This window comes from Callospermophilus lateralis, unplaced genomic scaffold (genome assembly GCF_048772815.1).
Source record: "Callospermophilus lateralis isolate mCalLat2 unplaced genomic scaffold, mCalLat2.hap1 Scaffold_105, whole genome shotgun sequence".
Classification (NCBI taxonomy): Eukaryota; Metazoa; Chordata; class Mammalia; order Rodentia; family Sciuridae; genus Callospermophilus; species Callospermophilus lateralis.
In genome coordinates, this window is record NW_027510702.1 from 1,576,288 (window position 1) to 1,599,092 (window position 22,805).

The 22,805-nt window shown below is 32.6% G+C and overlaps 1 protein-coding gene across 1 annotated transcript in view; it reads right to left on the reverse strand.

Moving 5' to 3' along the window:
- Nucleotides 1-14,576, reverse strand: part of LOC143386213 (cadherin-10-like) — a 95,321-nt gene extending 80,745 nt beyond the window's left edge. Inside the window, 4 exon segments of the mRNA XM_077107989.1 lie at nucleotides 6,643-6,810; nucleotides 7,199-7,318; nucleotides 9,588-9,882; nucleotides 14,421-14,576. Coding sequence (XP_076964104.1) covers nucleotides 6,643-6,810; nucleotides 7,199-7,318; nucleotides 9,588-9,882; nucleotides 14,421-14,576 — 739 coding nt within the window.
- Nucleotides 14,577-22,805: the final 8,229 nt, after the last annotated feature.

Below are 22,805 nucleotides of genomic sequence, written 5' to 3' on the forward strand. Positions count from 1 at the left end.
TGCAGACTAGTACAACCATTCTGGAAAGTAGTATGGACGATCCTTAAAAAATTAGGGATGGAGCCACTATGTGGGACCCAGCTATCCCACTCCTTTGTATTGCCCCCAAAGGTCTAACATTGATATACTGTAGCAAATCAGCCACCTCAATATTCATAGCAGCACAATTCACAATCGCTAATTTATGAAATCAACCCAGATGCCCATCAATAGATGAATGGAATAAGAAATTTTTACACACACACACACACACACACACACACACACACACACACACACACACACGGTTTTTTTTCCAGCATAGAAAATAATGAAATTATGTCATTTGCTGCTAAATGGATGGAAATGGAGACTATCAGGCAAAGTGAAATAAGCCAAAATCAGAAACTGAAAATTGAATGTTCTCTATCATATGTGAAAGCTAGAGTAAAATAAAGGAAAGAGGGAAGGAAGGACAGGATATTATATTGAACCAATCAAATACAAATTTATACACAAACAAAAGGAAGTCAAGCAGAGAAAGATGAGTCAGAGCGGGGAGAGAAAATGGGAGGGCAAAAGAGGAGGAAAAAAGTGGGGGATCATAACTGAAATCGATTTCCATGCATTGATAAGTTTGTCAGGATAACCCCAACTGCTATGTATAACTATAAAGCTGTAATAAAAAAGAACATCCAAATAAAAAGAACAAAAAGCATATATAAATATGAAATTGTTTCCAGACCTCAGTGATTCTGAATTGTTTTTTACTTTTTCTTTTAAATAGTTATAGTTGTGTATAATCTTTAGTGATAATCGAAGGGAAATATGAAGAGACAGCATTTTCTTTTTTTGTTGTTGTTTTATTGGGTACCAGGGATTGAACTCAGAGGCACTTTGACCACTGAGCCAACTCCCCAACTTATTTTGTATTTTATTTTGAGACAGGGTCTCGCTAAAGTTGCTCAGGACCTCACTAAATTGCAGAGGCAGGCTTTGAACTTGCACTCCTCCTGCCTCAGCCTGCCAAGCTGATTATAGGCACATGCTACCGTGCCCAGCTAAGGGATGGTTTTGAAATATGCAGAAGATGAGTCTTGTTAAATTAATGTTCAATCACAAAGCTCATCCATCACCTATAATTTATTTTAACAAAAACTTTCCTGTGAGAAATTTTGCATTAGTTCTTAGGTCATTAATAAATGGTGGACAACAACTGATTTTTGTTACTATTCTCAATAGTTCATGGGAAAAAAAATATAACAGACAGTAATAAATTCACTATTCTGAGTACACTTTGGATAAATCTGGATGCTATATAATAAATACCATATCAGATTCTCATTAATTTGACATGTATCTTATATATATACATATATATATGTATATATATATATATATAAATAATATATAATATATCATATTAATTTGACATATATCTAATATACCACAAATGAGGGTTTTTCATTCATTGCATGAACTTTGGTTTATAATTTAAAAGTTTTCCCTTCGTAAAATCTCAGCTAACCTGACGTTACATAAATTTACTTGCTATTGGTTTATGATTTCTCAACCTCAGTTGTACGAAATAAGTTCTGTGAGTAAATGCTAGGACAGCAGACACATCCTTAGCTAGAATGTAAAGTAATCTGTTCCCTTTGTATTTTGTTTCAGTGTTGTGTAGATAGCTGTAGCCTCTGAAAATTTTGCAAGGGTTTGCATCCCATTTGTGGGTCAGGTCTGTATGTTTTGCCTGAGTCTCAGTCTTGTATACCAAATCAAGTCTCTTGAGTCCTATTGCTTTCTTGACACTTGCAGTTCCTTCAAAAACTGGAGCCAAATCTTAAACACTAACTAGGTGAATGAAAACCTGACCACCGGTTTAACTGCTTTTGCAAACTCTTTTTCTCTAGAAGAGGGGCTTCCTTTCTGGTGTTTTTGTTTTGTTTTGCTTGAAAGAAATTGAGAGTAGAGTTCTGCAGCTGTTCTCTGCAACATTTAAGTAAGGATGCTGGGCCTAGCATGCTCACTATAGATGAGATATCTCTCATATAAGCCTTGATATTTACCCTTTTCCTTCTCAAGACTCTCGACTCAAAATTGAATTATTTTTCCAGGGATGTTTTTATTAAAAATAAATAAATAAAATGTAATTTTGAAAAAAATCCTGTTGTCCAGTTGCTTTTGCCAAAATACTATGATCTAGTTACAGTAATTTAATATTTGCTTAGATTATTTCCATAAAGCCTATTTGGTTTTATTATGATTTTAGGAAATTCATACAGGAAGTGAACAAAAGTAGATGGATAGGCCTAAAATATTCAAATTGGGATGCATTACAGATATATTTAAGGTATGGACATATAATATCTTTCTAACTTTTGCAACATGAAATAGCAAATCTCATGGAACATTGAACATTTGACTAATTTGCCCTGTAGTCCTCATTAAAGATAGTGTTAAGCAGTTATTTATGAGACAAGCACATTTAGTTTATTGTGAAACTCATGATTATATATCTTTCCAGGTTTGAGGTGTTTTTATTTAATATTTGACCATTAATAAATGGCAGCTTGGCATCAGAACAAGAAAAACACTAAAATTTGAAAACTGAGATATAATCCTTGATATTTACCCTTTTCCTTCTCAAGAGGAAATCCATGTATTGAAATACTATTATATGCTATGAGAATTACTGAAGCCATTTTATTTATCTGACCTTATTGATTATTTGCAACATTATTATGAGTAACAAGTGATTTATATACAGGGATTGAGGTTCAGGAAAATCAAATTGCCTAATTTTATGCACTTTCAGTTTTTAAACTTATTGAGGCAACCTTAGAAAAAATATTTTGAGTCACATGAATTTATTGTTATTCATTTAACATATTTTAAAATGTCAACCTAAATATTATTGATATGTTGGCTTAAATAATTGTCTTTTTTATTATAAGGATTCTTAGCAGCCTCCCCAGCATCCATCCACTAGATGTCAGTAGGACCCACCAGGTAACACAAAAAAATATGTCAAGATATTGACAATTGACATCTTGCAGGCAAAATTGCCCTAAACTGAGAACCACTGTTATAAATTCACACAATAAAATAAACAAATGAGTCAGGACATCTTAGCTTGCATGGGTCCCTGTCCCTTCCAAATGACAGAAGTATTTATGCAGCATATTGAGAAATATTAAATTTGGATGATTCAACTTTATTGAAAGCTTAAGTTTTGACTCTACTTTTATAATATTTAAAGATGAAGATGCTAAAAGAGCAGCACTTGCACAGATCAACATTATTGGACACTAAATAAATAAACTAAGTGCTAGACAGTGAGTCAATGCCTCAGAGAGTTATTTATTTAGTCTTACATCAGGCCACAAAGTATATACTAGTGTCCAGTGTAACTAATGACACTGGAAAATAGAAAGTGCAGTTTAGTTCATCAAGGTGAAAATGCTCTTAGAAGTACGAGATCACTGAGTCTCATGCAGGTTGATCGCAGGATCTGCTCCTGAACTGCAAATATGGCAGGTTACAATCAAATCACTCAAACTCTTGTGCTATGCATTTAAAATGCAGTTCATCTGAATTAAAATTTGATGACAGTGGAATATATTTGACCCAAGTATAAGACTTGGAGGGGAAAAAGAATGGAAAACTATCTAACTGTGTCCTATACTGATGACATATATAAAGGACAATACTGGGTTAAAAAATATATAATTAGGGCTGGGATTGTGGCTCAGCAGGAGAATGCTCGCCTAGCACAGGTGGGACCCAGGCTTGATCCTCAGCACCACATACAAATAAAATGTGTTGTGTCCATACACACCAAAAATAAATTAAAAAAAAAAATACATGTATATAATTAAAATAAATTCCTCCTGTCTCCCTTATTTTTTTTAACATGGCTGATAGAAAATTTACACTTACACATGTAGCAAACATTCTAAATTTACATTATATTGTTAGTAGACAGCATTGGTTTTCTCTTTATTATACCCACTCTTAGTTTCAAAGTTAGTATGAGATTTCTATGATACATTGCACATGAAAGATTAAATAAACAGAACTAACTTTGTGTATCTAATAAAATGATATTAGAAATTAAAATCAAGTTTCTTGAATGTTAGATGATTTAGGCTATCAAATGACATTCTAATTGCCATGACTGAGTGTTCCCAACAGTCAGATACAGTTGCAAATGTTTGTAATATAAAAGATAATTTAGCAAATAAAAATCACTAAATTATGTTTCCATCCATATTTTAAAATAATGAGTCAGGAAGCAGGATGTGCTAAAATCCCTTTAAATATATTGTGCTTCACATTTAGAATTGAACATTGATGTCAACACATCTCTGTCATAACTATCACTTTGGCCTTAACATCTTTAATCACTCATTTTCTTCTCATTTATATAATTGAGATCATAACACTGATCTGAATGAGTTGTTCTGATTAAATAAGGTAGGTCAATAAATAATATGGCACAGTGACCTATAAAAATGCCATTTAGAAAATGCAAAAATTATTGCAGTTTTTTCCTTTCATTATTATTAGCATCTTAATGATTATTATTGCCACTGTTACTACAGCAGGGTTTATATACTGTGCCTAAGAGATGGCAATCAAAAATTTCAAGTTAATAAAATAAAAAGAAATATTTATTAAATGAATGAATAAAGGACTCACAGCAATTGAAAACATAATCAAGTGTATTTTCATTGATCATTACTGCCTATAAAATGTCTAATTTTCTTAATTTAATTAGAATCGATATATTTGCTTATCAAATGTGCTATTAGTGAATGGACTGCATTTTAGACTACTGAGAATTTAAGAATATAGTACTAATCCAAATGATTATTAACTACTGATAAAATACATTTTTTTCCAAAATACTTTGCTCATTGTACATTGTGAAATTAATTAGTTATGGCTTATTCTCTTCAATTTGCATGTTCATTCTCCTGGTAAAAGGCTCAAGATAAGAGGTGGCCAGGAATACATTTGTAATCTAAAATTTGTTTTATTTAATTTTTAATTGGTGCATATTTATTATACAGAATTGTGGGTTTTAATATGATATGTTCATACATACTTTAAAACAAAATATGATCAATTTAACTCCCCAATACCTTACTCGCCCTACCCTCCTCCCTACCTCAGTCCTTCTTTCTCCATCTTAATGATCTTGTATATTTACAGTGTTCTTTTTTTTTCCTGTTATGAAATTTCTTTTAAATTGTTTATATCTTTAAACCTGTTTTATGGAATTATGTGTATTTATTATCAGTTTGCTTTTTATTGTAAATTGACAAAGATAATGTGAAGATGAAACCTGATTTCTTGAAAATAGAGTACATGGATGCCATCCTTCCTCATTGTCCTGGGCTCAACCTTATGTGTGATGGGCACTTGCATCAAACACCCAGCAAGCAGTCGCCATGGGTACAGAGGCAGGCAATTGGTCTTCTGAAGAAGGTTCTATCTGAACTTAACATTCCTTCACATAAGTAATTGTAGGCAATATAATTTAAAAAATACACTACTAATAATCACATTTTGATTAAAAAAACAGAGAAAAGAATAAAATGCTTTCAAATCATCCAACAGTGCTGGGGCTATAGCTCAGTAAATAAATAAAATAAAGGCATGCTGTCCATCTAGAACTACAAAAGTAAATAAATAAATAGCAAAAAAAAAGAAAGAAAAAAAGAAACCCACAGTGAATTCTTACACTACCATTCATTCTGAGTAATAGTCTTCAAAGATACAAATATCACAAAAAAGCCATTGCATTTTATATTTTAATATTTTATTAGGAAAATATTTAAACCAAAACACTAACTGAAATGGAGATATATTTAGAAGTAAATATTCAGCAAATGATGAGAAATTAGATTATCACTAGAATTTGATTTTTATGTCTCATTTCTAACAACATTAAATTCCATCTTGAAGTATAGGCTCTTTTAGAATAGAAAAAAATTGATTTGGTCTTGGGTGTGTCCACTGAGACTCATTATCATTCTCTGTATGTACAATTAGGCATGTAGTCACACAAATTTGTACAAGAAAAAAAAGAATAAATGTATGAATTATAAGGGCAGAGCTAGGGGGTCTTAATATATCCTGAATTTATTTTGAGGATTTGAAGTGTTAACAGTTGACATTAAATACACAGTGATTGGAAATATTTCTCAGGTTTTAGAAGATTTTTCTATATAGCCCTTTCTGATGAAGTATTTATAATTTGTCAAATTATATTTTGTATCATAAAAATTTACCTTTAATCTAGCATCCTTTTATTAAGTTCTAAACAGAGAGGAGTGAATTGTTAATTATAACAGTGCATTTTCAGTAAAATATTAAACTAAATGTATAAATATAAAGATGTTTGTTAATCACAGCTCCTGTCTGAATAAAATATGCCTGAAATATTTCATTTTATTTTGAATAACAGTGAACTCATCAACATATAGTTTTAGTTCATTTGTTTAGCACATTTTCAAGTGTTTCAAATAAAATTGATAGTTCCTTTTTTATTTCTTCTTTTAACTTTATTTTGTTTTATTTTTCTAAAACTTAAAAAAAAAATTCTAAAACTTTCTTCAGAATGAGCATAAATTACCATTAAAGGCCACTTACTCTGTGGGAAGCGAGGTGGATTGTCATTGATGTGTGTCAGTGTGATGTTCACTGTGGTGGTCCCAGACAAACCTCCCATCTAGCCACCCATGTCTTTGGCTTGGATGACCACCTGGTATTGTTCTCTGTTTTCTCTGTTCATATTTGGTAAAGCAGTTCTGATGATACCTGAAGAAAATACAAATACTTTCATTATTCTAACTGGATTTTCAGTTATTATTTGATTTAGCTCACAAGTAGTATTTTTAGACTAGTGAATTTTTAAAAGATATTCTTTTGATATTGATTTCTATTAATTGTAAAAATAATTCCATATAAATATTTTCTGGCAGTTCCCAGTGTATTCTAGAGTCATCTGAATCCATGTATAAAAACACAAAAACAATTACATTTCCATTAGCATATTTGATATTTTAACATTGAGTTTTGTCATCTTTAATTGTGGCATCCTCAGACTTTCCTGAGTATTAATGCTTTGTTCTCATTCTCCCCTCTCTGTACTAATAAAGATGACAAAGATGGTTAAATGAATGAACACCGATTCATTATTCCTGACCTGTTTCCGGCTCCACAGAGAAATAGGGCTGCCCTTGAAGTATGCTGTAAATGACTCTGGCGCTGTTCCCATAGGAAGGGTCATCGGCATCTGTAGCTGTGACTTGCACCACAGAAGTACCTGAAGTATCCAAACTCAGCTTAGTTCTGCACAGTACCAGAAGGAGGAGCAAAAGCACTCGTTTTCATTGAAGACTTCATTGATGTTTGTCTTTAATAATGACCACTTAATAAAACTTTTACATATAATTTGGATGATAATCAATTATATGTGTGTGTGTGTGTGTGTGTGTGTGTGTGTGTGTATTTCATGAACTACTAAAATAAAGTTCATATTTATAAGGGCTTTATAGTAAGATGATAAAGTATAAATATTTGATTTTTATATTTATATAGTGTTACTGCAGTTCAACTTTAAGTTCAACTGCATAATCTATATTTAATCAACAGTATTTTGTGTATAAAATAGATAATGCTGCAGTTTTTCAAATGTTAACAAATATGATCATTTTTCAAATTCTCAGTTTTGATATTTAAATTTATTTTTATATAATAGATTTGTTTTTTTAAAGGCATATCTAAGCACAAAGTAATAAGTCTGTTCTCTTCCTCACCCCTGCACAAATTAACTCTAAAAATAATTAACATCTGATCTAGAATACATCTTTATGAATATATTAAATTCTAAACTTAGAAACAATCTAAGATGATCCTAATTTTTATGAACTACTAAAATCTAATAAAGTTCATGATATTTATAAGGGCTTTAGAGTTAGGTGATTGTCCCAAGCCCTTGGAATTTAGTAAGTAAACATTAAATAACAATCCAGACCAAATCTTTTGAGAATTGCAGTTTAAAACATTACTATTTAAATTGTTACATGTAAAAAAAAAAGTCATCATAGCGGTCACATCAGTTTAAAAAATGTACATACATTTGAAATGTGTGTATTTGTATTAAATTCAAATGTGTGTCTCTCTAAAAATATTATCTGAATTTCTTGGTGCATTTAATTCTTTGTCATCCTCTATCTAATTAAAAATGACAGTATTAGCATTATTCTCCTACAAATATGTTTATTTCTATTTAAATTGAAAAAGTAAACTCCACTTTCTTGAATTTTACCCTTTTCATGACTTCTGTTTTATAAGTTTCAAAATTCAACCTTGTAATTCTCTACCAGCAAATGATTAATTGTGTGTTTTCAACTGGAGGTTTATTTCAATTTGAGATTCATATCAGCAGGTTTAAATATATTGTATATTTTTATATACATGTATATTTTATGTATACAAATACATATATGTATGTGTATGTATACATATATGTGTTATAATAAATGAGTATCTTAATACATAATAAGAAATAAATCAGTAATTGAATTCCATCATTTGCTATATATAGATAAGCTAAATAAACTCTTTTGGTAATTTGTAACTAATACACATAGCTAAAATTCTATATTGCATTAACAGTAATATTTTTCTTGTGTGTATGTGGTACTGTAATTAAACCCAAGGCCTCGTGAATGCTAGCCAAATGGTCTTCCACTGTGCCATAAACCCCAATCTTTCTATTTATTTGAGACAGGTTCTCAGTAAGCTACTCAGGCTGGCCTCAGGATTAGAATTCTCTTGCCTCCATCTCTCCAGTGACTGGCTTTACATGTGGGAACCACTGCAACAGGCAATACTATTCTTAAAATCATTGGCCACCTATATCTGCAGGTTCTTTATTTTAGGACTCAATTTTCCTAGGTTCAAAAATATTTTTTAAAAATGTATATCTACTGAATATGAGTAGAAGTTTTTCCTGTAATAGTCTCTATCCAATGTAGCATAGCTACTATTTCTATAGCATTTTCATTGCAGTAGGTATTATAAATAATCTAGAAATGATTTAAAATACATGTGTGGATGGGTATTCATTGTATGCAAATACTGTGCGATTTTATATGAGGAAATTGAGCATCCAAGAATTTCAGTATCTGTGGGCAGCCCTGAACCAGTCTTTGTGGAAAGAAAGAGATGACTATTATTATATCCTAGGACAGAATTTTACACAACTGTTAAACAAATCCATGTGACATAAAATTAATATTCTCACATTTTTTATTGAAAGTCAATTTTTAATTAATTTTTAAAAGAAGATCTATCATATATATATATATATATATATATATATATATATATATATGATTTACAAATTCACAAGCACTGTGAAATGAATTAATTTCTTTTTTCCTTATTTCCTAACTAAAATAATGTTAAACATGTAGTCTTGATAAGGAATATAAAAAATGTTTTCAGTTAATTTATCCTAATATTTTAAGTATTTCTTGAATTTTTTCATGTTTTAAATATCTTCATAATGCTGTAAATAAACTTACCTACAACAGACATTTCAGGAACACTAGCTGTGTAAATTTCTTCTGGAAATGTTGGTTCATTGTCATTGATATCATGGATTTTTATCATAAATTCAGATTCTGGCTCCACTGGCCGCAGAGTTCTTCTGTTAATTGCTTGCGCATGTAGAGTGTAAAAGGCCATTTCCTCCCTATCAATTCTTCTTGTGGCATAAATATCACCTGTTTTTTTATCAATAATAAAAAGAGTTCCAGCTCCATCTCCAGATAAAATATATTTGAGTGATCCATCTCCTTTATCTTGGTCTGAATGAAGCTATGGGAAATAAAAGTGAGCATATCCATGATAACGTTTAAAGGCGAATAATGCTGAAAGAATTCAAAGAAGGTCCTTCAAATCCCATCTCAGAATAATGGGGTCAGTAATCTTACTTCTGGAAATGAGAGTTGAATAGATTTGATAACGCTCATTTATATGCTTTAAGCACCAGGAATAGTCTTTTATGTATCATTGTGATTTTTTTTTATAAATGGGAAAAAGTAATAAAATGAACCAAATCCCTTCTTCCCTTTACTTGGTAAATAACCATTTTCATGGGCAAATAAATCTGATTGAGACAGCAACCATCAGTCTTGATGTGTTGTTGTAAACAGTTCTCTCAATCTTTTGCTGTATGGAAAAGTCTTTAACTCTCATATTTTGCAGGAATTTCACCTTCTACAAACTTATTATTAGTCATTGTATTTCTATCGGGGAATTAGAAATATTTTAGGATTTGTAAGATAGACAAAGCTGAAAAGCATAGTGTATACTTTAGGAAAAATATACACCATTTTTGGTTCAAACAAAAGACAGAGACTACCTCATAAATGTTTGTAGGTCTCATAGCACAAGTTCAGATAGAAATCTACAAAAAAACACACAATATATATGTCATAAGTCAAATTAAAAATTATTTGATACTTATTACTAAAAAAAATAGGAAACTATAAAATAAAAAATGTTCTGGCTTTTTGCCTTATCAAATCTATCTTCTTAAAATCCTTTAATGGCAAGACAATGCAGGGCAAGTCTTTTTCTTTCTTCCTTGCTTGTGTCCAAAGAAGACCACACTCAATCTTTCAAAATTAATTCACATCAAAGAGCTTTGCATGCATCCACATGGACATCCCATTCCAGTACCATCAGAGTGAGTACAAATGCAAACCCAGGAATCTGTGTGTCATGGGAAAGTTCTGTATATTCTGCCTTTCACCAGATACCCACCTATAAGGTCAGCCCCCAGACTTATGGATACAGGTATCAGTGAGTGAATTTGGTCTTAAGAAGACTTGGAGAAGAGATACCCATAGAACCTAAAGGAAGCCCAAGGATGTTTGAGCAGGTAGTAATGTGTCCCTCATGCATTGTGGATTATAAAAATGGATATGGATTCTAGTGAGTGTATCTCTTGCCTTCCACTGGATTTGTGTCCTTAAGGAATGAGGTTGGCCATAGGAAGCACGAAGTTTGGCTTTGAAAACCACAAGGATTGTAAGGTTTTCTTCACTTGTAGCACACAACCAGTAAACATTTTTATGTTAGGATTACAGTTTTATTATTTGAAACAAAATATTACACTTCAAATTTTTATTATTTGCCTTAAGATATATTTAATAAATTGTAGATTTTTCTTAATTTCTAATATTAGCACTATCAACAAAAGTAGTTTGATTTTTAATGATTATCAGTAATTTGTATTTACCTATCAACTCTTGAAAAATATTTTTATTTCTCTTATTTCAGGATTGATAACTCATTATTACAAATATAATGCAAGACAGAAAACCCAAAAGGCATATTCACTTTAGAGACAAAGATAAAGAAATTAGAGAACAAAATTTTAAATACATTTTTAGCTATTCATAAACAGTAAGGTAGGGGTGGAAAACTCAGGAAATATCTACTTTTAACTGAAAAGCTCTTAGAAGTAACATATGATTGTGTTGTCCAGGGAACCATTCTCAAAAAGTCACAAGATTGATGCTTTTTAGTAAATGAAAATGCACATAGTTGCTGGGAAACTTTCCAATTATATGCATGTACCACACAGTGGCAATTTTCCATATGGCAGATCTAGGCATTGCACATTTCTTTCTGCCTGGGAATCAAAATAATTCAAGAAAAGAGCATTGATAATATCAATATCCATCATTTGAACAGATGACTTTATGGTTTGCAATAGACAGTTCTGATTTTTTTTATTCATTCAGTAATTTGAATGGATAAATATTTGTTTATTATCAGAAGAGTCAGGTACAACTAAGTGAAATCAAAAATTTCATTCTAGTTCAATGAAAGATTCAAACAAAGTGTGGATGGATATTCACAGGACAGCTACCAAACTAGCCTACAGGAATAATGGAGGGTTTGTTAAGTATACACAACCAAACTACCCAATTAAGAATAAGAAGACATTTGAACTAGGAAAAGTTTTCCATTTTACAAATTTTACATCTTAGAAAAGAGGATGAATATAGAACATAGATTTTGGTCAAGGATATAAAGCAAGATATGAAACTGATTAAAATCAGTTCAACTATTCTAATCAATAAAACATATTTATAAAGCTGCTCATATGGTGAGATATTAATTTCTATAATGCTGAATTTTAGAATATAAATCACAGCAGGATTTTTACCTATACTTATATTATACTACAGAGAGTAAAAATTAGATCCTATAATTGGATCACATACTGTGGGAGTTTCCATTGGATTAGAAAATTGTACATGTAGCAGGGAATCAAAGAGATGAGAATTGTAAGTCAGACTGTGACATTAAAAATTGGAAAATGAAGGATGTCTACTTTCTCCAACAGAAATATAACTAAGAGAATAAAATAGTTATAATTATAACCATCGCATTAGTTTTCTCTATGTATTTGTGTTTTATTGTTAAGAAACTATACACAATAATTTTTTGAACTATACAATATTGAAGTAATGATAATTTGTATTTAAAGAAAACTTTACTTACAGAGGGCCACAAGTAAACTCTATTATATTAGTTAAGAGTAATAAATAAATAAATATATTTTTTTTAAAAAGAGTAAAACATGAAGCTGGATGTTGTGATGCACGGCTGTAATCCCAGCTACCAGGGAAGTTAAGGCAGGAAGATTTGCAATTTGAGACCACCTTTAACAACTTAGTCAGACACTGTCTCAAAATAAAAATTAAAAAGGGCTGGGGATGTAAATCACTGAAGAGTGTCCCTGCATTAAATTTCAAGTACTGCAAAAAAAAAAAAAAAAAAAAAAAAAAAAGACAGTAAGCAAAGGAATTTTAAAAAAAAAAAGAAACAAAGAAAAGAAAAAGAAAAACAAATGTTGGAACTGAGCACGTAGCTCAGTGGTAGAGCTTTTGGCTAGCATGTCATGTGTGAGGCACTGGGTTCAAATATCAGCACCACCTAAAAATAAATAAATAAAATAAATGTATTGTGTCCATTTACAACTAAAAACAAACAAAAAGAAAACAAAGATTAAAATGACCTTATTTACTGTCTTGATATTAACCTCTGTTTAATGATAGAAGGGTTTTTAAAAAATTGAGAAATGTATAAGTAAAAAACTAAAATTGATATCTGTCATATTAAATGAGTCAGAGAAATGAATTCCTATACTCTTGAGATTGGAGAAAATGCCTCTTCCCGAAGATAAAACCCATGGTTGTTAAAGGCAGCTCCTTGCAGGGACACTGAATGCTGATGCTTTCCTAGCAGATATAGGAAGAGACAAATGGGCAATCCTTCTCCTCTATTTTTACATATCTCCTTAGTTTTCCAATCATCTTTTCTGAGCATACTCTATTCACATGTGCACTGGTATTGTTTCCTTCCGTCATTCTGTGTATGTGTGATACATTTTATTTCTTGTTCTGCCTCATTTACTAAGTTCAGACAATAATTAATTATTATGATTGCAACCCTCTAATTACTCTTCCTTTTTTTATTTGGATATGAGGCGTCAGTGCTTGAATTTGTTAAACATTTAATTGAATAAGATCACTTATTTTTGTTGCAGAGAAGAGGCATCAATGGAACATGTGTTAAAAAACTTATCGCATCTATTTACAGAGAAATAACTTTCATAAGAACTTGTCTTGTGCTATTTTATTATATGAGACTAAGTTTTCTTTAAACAGGGAAAAAATATTAGATTATTATGGCTTTAGTTTCTCACTAACACCTGTTTTGCGGTGTGAAACATTTGTGCCACAAATCTTTAAGAAGAAATTTATGATAATACTGACCTTTTCTTTCCTTGAGGAAAGCCTATTAAAAATTCACAACCTGCTGTGTTACTTGTAAATTCACAAGCAGATAAAGGACATGGCAAGATACATGACAACTAATGAAAATAGAACAACTGGTACTGCACTGCACATTTAAAAGTCATCTTCCAATGCCTTAACTTTATTCAGATATGTTTAATTATAACATCATTATGTTTGTTTATATTGACTAGTTGTAATATTTAAAACTAAGCAATCCATTTATATTAAAGAATTATTTGAAATATAAATGATTAATAAATGCCTGGTAATTTGAAATGTAGCACATATCTGATATTTTTATAGAATTTCTAATAAAGCAGTTATTTGAGATATTTACATAAAATAAAGCTTATAAGCTAAAAGGAACTCTGGATTACCCAGCTTAGGAACTAGAGAGTCAATTGTTTATTACATGGAAGTTAAATCAAGAGTAAACTCCAGGATGGGTTCATGTTGGAGGATCCTTGTTTCACAGTGTTCAGTCTGCTATAATCAGCTCCACAGACACATAGTTTCTATACAACAGAAATTTACATTCACAGTTCTGGAGGCTGGAAAGTCCAAGAACAATGTGTCAGCAGATTCAGGGTCTGCTGTCACCTTCTCTTCCGTACCTTCTGGCTGTGCCCTCCATGGCAGAAGGAACCAGGGGTCTGCCTGAGGATTCTTATATAAGGGCACTGTACCCATCTTATTCCTGAAGGCTTTTTAACCTGCACATTCTAACCACCACCCAAAGGCCCATCTAATACCATCACCTTGGAGGATAGGGATTCAAAATGTGAATTTAGGGTGAAACATATATTCAGACCATAGCAAATCTTTTACCTCTTGATAGCAGTTCATTTTTTTCCTGTTCATTCATAAAATAAGAAAATATCACTAAAACAATAAAAGAATCTATCTTCAGAGTACATAGACGTTTAACATGTTACTGAAAGAATCCATAAAGGCTTTTACCTCATTTTTCCACTTTTGGCTAGAAAAAAATATTGAAAAAATTTAAAAGTGAAAATAAATACCAAGCCAGTCATAGTGGCACATGCCAGGGTTTTAGGAGGCTGTGGCAGGAGGATCACAGGTTCAAAGCCAGCCTAATCAGTTTAGAGATGCTGTAAGCAACCTGGTTAAACCCTGTATCAAAAATAAAAGGGGATGAGGATATGGCACAGTGATTAAGTGCCTTTGGGTTCAATTCTTGGTAGGAAAGAAACTAAAGAAAAGAAAAGAAAAGAAGAGAGAGAGAGAGAGAGAGAGAGAAGAGAGAGAGAGAGAGAGAGAGAGAGAGAGAGAGAGAGAGAGAGGGGGGTGGGGGCGGTGGGGGAGGAAGAGAGGGAGAGGGATAAGGAAAGGAAAAGAAAAAAATACTAGTACTTCCTGTAAAAGTCAGATGACTAGTTCTGAGAAATTTCTTCTATTGTTTATATTGTGAGATTCTTTCTTATTCAGAATATTAAGACCATTTTAGATATTGGTAATTGTTAGTATTTGACTCCAGTCCAAAATCTGAGAAATAATTGTATAGATAAGTAGAATCACATTTGTAGTGTTTATAGTTCTCTGAAAGATGAATTTTGATAAAAGAATCAAGAGAACTATAACATACATTCTCTGAATTTAACAATTTCAGTTCATTTTCATTTTCATTGTTGTAAAAATATCAGATATTGTTGAATAGTTTCTGACATACAACGAGCATTTTATGATTGATTTTCTTTCAAATAGCTTAGATATTTTATTGTTGCTGAAAAGAAATCTAGAATATAACAGATATCCTTTGCGATTCTGGCGGTATCAACATTAACATACTGCTCTTACTGGTTCAGTGAATTATATCTTATGAAAAGTAAGGCAATGACTCAAATAACCAAATTCAATAAAATATACCAGTGAAGGTAGCCTAGCATCAGAAATCAGCTGAGAGCACATTAATGCCAGCAAACACAATCTGGTCAGAAATAAATAAATAGTTAATCTTTTTTGGGGGCTGGGGAAGTAAAATATGGACAGGGTGGTTGGCCTTGCAATTATGAGCCCCTGACTGGTGACCCTAATCTGGATTGTCAAGGAAGTTTGGGAGTTCTTTCTGAAGCCATTAAGAATTCCTCAAGACTCTTCAAGAAATCAGTTTTCATATCAGTGAGTGCTGTACAATTCTAGAAGGTACCACCTTTTAGAAAATCAGTTAACTAGCCAGGGATGATGGTGTATACCTGTAATCCCAGCAACTTGGGAGGATGAAGAAGGAGTTATCACAAGTTCAAAGTCAGCCTTAGCAACTTAGGGAGGCTCTAAGCAACTTAGCAAGACCTTGTCTCAAAATAAAAAAAAAATGAAAGGGCTGGGATGTGGCTCAGTGGTTAAATAAAACTGAGGTAAATCCCCAGTACCAAAGAAGAGAAAGTTTAGTATACTTACATCTTGAAGCATATCAATTAGGGTTTTTTTTCTAGTACAGAAAAACAGCGAGAAAACATCAAAAGCATTGATTTTTTTCATAGACATACTTTTATAGGCATTATCTACTTCAGAGGCCCACAATTAAAAAAGAAAAAAAAAACCACCATTCTATATGGCAAGAACATCAGTGTCATGTATAATATACAGTAGACATATTATTTCTAACTTGGGAGATTATCCTTTGTAAATAGAGTTACATTATTTAATAGAGTTATATTATTTAATAGAGTTATATTATTTAATAAGTTAGTATCTTCCTTCTTATAGTTTTGAAAATGAGTAAATTCTGCAAACTATTCCTTTGTGGTCCAAAAAAAAAAATGGTGGACATTGATACCTTATTTTCCCACAGTTTAGAAAAGTCTTAACAATTGTGGATTTACAATACATACATAAAATATGTATATATTCAAATATATATGAATTTTTTTTTGTGTGTGGGGGATACTGGGGAATTAACCCAGAGGCACTTTACAACTGAGCTGCAAGTCCAGATTTTTTTTTTTTTTGAGACAGGAGCTCACTAAGTTATCCAAGGCCTTGTTAAGTTGCTGAGGCTGTCCTCAAACCTGCAATCCTCCTGTCTCAGCCTCCCAAGACACTGGGATTACAGATGTGTGTCACCATGCCTGACTTCATTTTTTATTAATTATGTGAAAAGAGATTGAAGAATAATTAGTAAAGGAAGATCATGTCAATTCTATAAACTGTGAAAGCAACTGAGAATATTTCTGTCCACCTCTTCACCAAAAAAATGTGTGATAACAGATGCTATGAAAGGAAAGTGAGGGCTAGGAATAAATACCAATGGAAGGAGTTTATTTAAATATTTCTTGAACTGAAATGTACTACACCAAATTGAAGATAATGGTGAAAATTCTGCACGTGGTGTTTTATGATTTCAAGAGAATTTAAGACTAGGCTACAAAGGGTGATTTGAAGGGGTTGCTAAGCCCATAGAGGTCCTTTGTGTAGGGAGGAGAACTAGAAAGAGGAGTTTGGATGTTTATATTCATACGTTTAAAATAATTATTAAAATGAGAATTGTTTTAAGATGCAATAAATGTTATTGTATAAAAAACTTAATTATATGTATGTGGTATGTATGTGTGAAAAATACAAAAACAATACTGAATGCAGTATCTGATAGATGCACAGATCCTCTGAAATATTGGGCATTAGGTTAAAATGGAAAAACTTATTCTAGGTTAACTTTCTGTGTTTTCCTAATCAAAAGAATAGAGAGATCAAGATATGAGGCTGTCATCAATAAAGCAGGCTGCTTCTCTGGCTGAGACATCTGCACCTTTATCAGATAGAAAGACAAGTTCCCCAGAACTACTAGATGTCATGTGTCCATAACTTCTCCCCTTATCCATTGTGCAAAATTCTTACTCCGCCTTCAAGGTCATAACTGTGATCCTACATAAATTGATTTCTAAAGTACATTTAAAACTTGTGTCTCTTTCCTTCTGCCTGAATTATAATTTTAGTATATGAATATATAAATTCTCTATATTTTATTCATAACTACATATATAAATTATGTGTATACATATATGTATATAAATACGTGTATAAACTTTCAAAACACATGTGACAATTTTGAAATATTATTTCTGTAAGTCATCCTGAAATAAAATATGTATTTATTTTTAGGACAGGAACCAAGCCTTCTATTCTTTTGGACTCTTAATAATAAATACAGTATATAGTACATCATTAACTATTACTAGAAGGAAATGAACATTGCAGTCAAATGCCACTATAAGGGCCCATTTTGTGTAGGGTTCGTTCGTTAGTTTGTTTTTTGTACTGTGACTTGAACTCCAAGGTGCTTTACCCTTGAGCTACATCATCAGTCCTTTGAAATTTTATTTGGAAGCAGCATCTTACTAGGTTGCTTAGTTAGGATCATGCTAAATGTCTGAGGCTGGCCTTGACTTCTCCTGCCTCAGCTTCAGGTGCCACTGGGATTAGAGGTGTGCACAAATACACCCAGCCCATTTCTTAAAAATCCTCAATATTTTGGATGAGTGGAAAAGTTAAAGTTAGATGATGAAAAGTGGGGATCAACAACTGCTTAAGAAAATCTTATTATTCATATTGAAGAATATTGAGGTTATAAGTTAAGACAGGAGCTCAAATCAACTATGAATATTAATCAATGGGAATATGATGCATACATGGATTACCAAGAAACATATTTAATTTTTGTAGGAATAAGAATGCAAATATAGGGTTGGGAATATAGCTCAGTTGATAGAGTGCTTGCCTTGAATGAATAAGGCCCTTGGTTCGATCCCCAGCACCACCAAAAAAAAAAAAAAAAAAAGAATGCAAATCTAGCCAGGTGTAGTGGTTCACAACTGTAGTAATCCCAGTAGCTTGTGAGGCTGAGGCAGAAAGATTCAGAGTTCAAAGCCAGCCTCAACAAAAACAAGGTGCAAAGCAACTGAGAGAAACCCTGTCTCTAAACAAAATACAAAAATAGTGCTCTGGATGTTGATCAGTGATTGATTGCCCCTGAGTTCAATCCTCAGATGCCACTCCCCACCCCAAAAGGATGCAAATTTAAATTTTCTCTGAAATTGTCAGGGTATCATACACCTCTCTAATTTATCTTAGGAACAGCATTACTCAGGTTAGTAATAGCAGGCTCACTTTCCCATTGGTGGCATGTACAATAACCAGATTGATTAAGAAACAATCCTATTGCTATGGCCCCATCACTGTATATACAACAAGAACCAGAACGTGAGAGGAGAAATGTGTGCGGAGGTAACTAATGACCAGAAACAGTTTTCTCCCCTGAAAAACTGGCCATTCTTGCTATAGGTTTGAAGTGAAGACCTGTGGTTGACCAAAGAAGAGGGTATTTCTGGGAATTAGAGACCCAGAGCTCACATAGCATCAAAGGGCAAACACTGTTGAAGCAAGGGACTTCAAGCACATTATCATTCTTCAGCAAAAGACTTAAGATGTGTTGAATTATGAGTCTGGAGGGAGGCTTAAGAATAAGGCTGAAAGCTTCAGAAAGCAGAACACAACTGTCCATATTACTAGAGACTAATGGCTATTAGGTTCAAAACAAAAAAATCATATAAAAGTAGGAAATAGGTGAGAGTGGAGAGTCCTCCAAGGAATGGTAAATTGAACTGACGATTTATATGTTTTTCTCTAAAGGCATTCAATCTCAGTGCTTCTTAAAGTTTAAAAATACAGACCTGGTCCCTTGGCGAACGTGCACTGCCAGGAAGAGAAAGCAGGAGATACATTCTTCATGCAAAGCTGAAATGGCAAAACAGACAGCCGATCTACTTTTGGAGAATTTGTCAATCATTGATGAAAATGTGAGAGAGAGAGAGAGAGAGAGAGAGAGAGAGAGAGAGAGAGAGAGAGAGAAAGAGAAATTGGTTCATGCAATTGTGGGGACAGGCAATTTTGAGATCTGTAAGGAAGGATGGAATTTTTAAAATTCTAGTAAGACTTGATGTTGAAATCTCAAGTCAAAAACCCATATGACAGAGTAGCAAGATGAAAACTCAAGCTGCATTTCTGTTAGAATCTTGAGAAGTCTTCTTTAGGATCCCTCTGTCTTTGATTTTAAGCCCTTTAACTAATTGGATGAGTCCCAGACACATTGTGGAGGTTAATCTATATATGTAATATTTACTGATTAAAATTGTTAATCCTATTTAAAAATATCTTAACAGCAATAGTAAGACAAATATTTGACCACACAATTGGGCACCCTATCTTTATCATGATGATCACAGGTGATAAGCAAATAATATGAGAAAAACCTTCCCAGTAATAGTACTAACACTTGTCCTAAAACAAGTGCATCATTTTCATCCTCTGAACAAATCATGGCTCTCCAATTCAGTTAACTGTGATTATCAAACTACTCATTCAACCAAAAACCTAGGCTGGGGACCTAGACCAGTTGGTAGAGCACTTGTCTCACATGCACAAAGCCTTGGGTGGGTTCCATCCCAGCATTTCCCCCTTCTCCCCCCAAAAAAAGTCTAAGCAAAGTGAAATCCTAGGAGTCACTGACTCTTCCCCCTTGCTCTACCCTTTTATTCCATAAGTAAAACCCTTCTGGCTTCAAGATATATCTTCAGTTGCTTCTCATAATCTCTACTGTTGCTATTTGAATGCCAGTCTCCATAGTTTGCCACTGAAGCTCTTGAAGCTGGTCACTCCACTTCTATTTCTGTCCTTCCAGGATTACTCTCTACCTTCTAGCCAAAGAGATCATCTTTCAGTGTAAAACAGTGCATGCCACTACTTTGCTCAAAATCCATCAGTGGATTCCCCATGTACTTAGAACTTTATCTAAAGCCCAATACTTAATTTATAATTAATTATAAGTAACTTAAAATTATTTATAATTAATTCATAATTATGTAGCCTCTGCCTGTCACTTTGACTTCATACTCCTTTCAACCAACTATACTCAAACTGGCCTGTTTCTTGAATATACCCTTGCTATTTTTATGAATGAGATCACCCCTTCACTTATTTTTTTGTACACTATTCAATTTTCCTCTGTTGTGAATTCATATCTTTCTTCCCTCTCTGTTCTTCTTGATCTGCTTGACATATTCTCAATTTTAAGGGTTTCTTTATACATTCTGATATGACAATTTATAGTTATGTCATTAGAAATGACTTCTTTAAGTTTGAGATTTTTATTTTATCATTGATAATAGTTTCCTTTGTCCTAGGGAAATGTTTAATTTTAATATAGTCAAATTTATCAATCATTCATTATATGATTATTATTCTCTGTATCTCTTTAAAGAAATATTTTTCTAACTCAAAATCATATATTTTGAGCCATAAAATTCTCTCTTTTAATATTTTATAAGTTTTCCTTTTGACATTGGATTCACTTTTACCATCTGAATGTGTGTGTGGATGTATGTCTATGATGCTATACATATCACAAAGGCCTATTTGTATTTCTAATCAGCATTCAAAAAAGATTGTTCTTAAGCCATTAATTCTTAACTGTAACTAGATCATCAATGTATTTTTGTCTGTTTTAGATCCTTCCATTTTGCTTCATTTGTCCATTGGCACTGCTGTGGTTTGAATGTGTCTCCCATTACACTCCAATAAGCATTTGGTGAGAGCTGAATCACCAGTGCAGCAGTCTTGGCATATGAGGACAATGAGGGAAGGTTAGGCCATTAGAGCTCTGCCTTAATGAGAAAGTTAATGCTGTTGTTACAAGAGTGGCTTCCTTATCATGGAAATAGGTTTAAATAAAATGACAAGTTTGGTCCTCTCTTGCTTTCTCATCCTCTCATCTTCCACTATGAGATAATGCAGCAAAATTGTTCTTGTCAGATGCCAACTGTTTGTCACTGACCTTGGCATTCTCCAGATACGTGAGAAATATTTTTTTTTCCTTACTCAGTTTCTGGTATTTTGATAAAGCAGCACAAAACAAACTAAATTATGACAGGCATGATTATTTCATTAAAAACACTCTCAATTTGTTGTAATAATTATTGATATCTGTTCAAATAAATAATAATTTCTATCTATTTTTTAAAAATGTCTTGGCATTCTTGGTTTATACCATATAGATTTTTTAATTAGTATGCAACATTCTGATATAATAGCAAAACAATCACTATAGAATAATAGAATTATTGCTTACAATTACACTCAACCACAGGCTTTTCTATAACTGCCTATGTTTTTGCCTAGACAGTGAGGTCAACCAGGTTTCATCTTTTTCAAGACACATCCCCCAGAGTCTGCTGATATGATCCAAAAGGGAATTTGTGAGATTCAAACTGTGTTTATCTCTGTCACCCTGTGATAGTTCTTCATCAGTGCCCTGTGTCTTTCCAACTCCAGTATGTTATACCCTTATTTTTTTTTTTTCATTTCGATGTGATAAATACTGAGTATATGTGCACTTATTCTCTTGGGCAGAAAGAGAAGCCTGGATATTGTTTTTCTTGAATGGACAACTTCTTTATCTTCATTTTCACATTACAGTAAAAAAAATAAGCTACAGTTACCAGGCGCATAGGCGCATGCCTGTACTCCCAGTGGCTCAGGAGGCTGAGATGGAAAGATCGCAAGTTCAAAGCCAGCCTCAACAAAAGCAAGGCACTAAGCAACTGAGTGAGAACCTGTCTCTAAACAAAATACAAAATAGGGCTGGGGATGTGCTTCAGTGGTTGAGTGCCCCTGAGATTAATCCCCTGTACCAAAAAAAAAAAGTTATACTTATTCTCACTTCTGATCTTTTGTATAAAACTCATGGGTTTATTTCCTTCTAAAAGTTTGCAGAAATTTTTGTTTATCCAGATTTCCGAAAGTTTATAGTATTAAAACTGCAACACACTCACCAAGTCCTTTCAGTCAGCAGCCTCATACCATTCAGTTATGGGACATTCTAATAAAAAATTTTATTAGTGCCCCTCT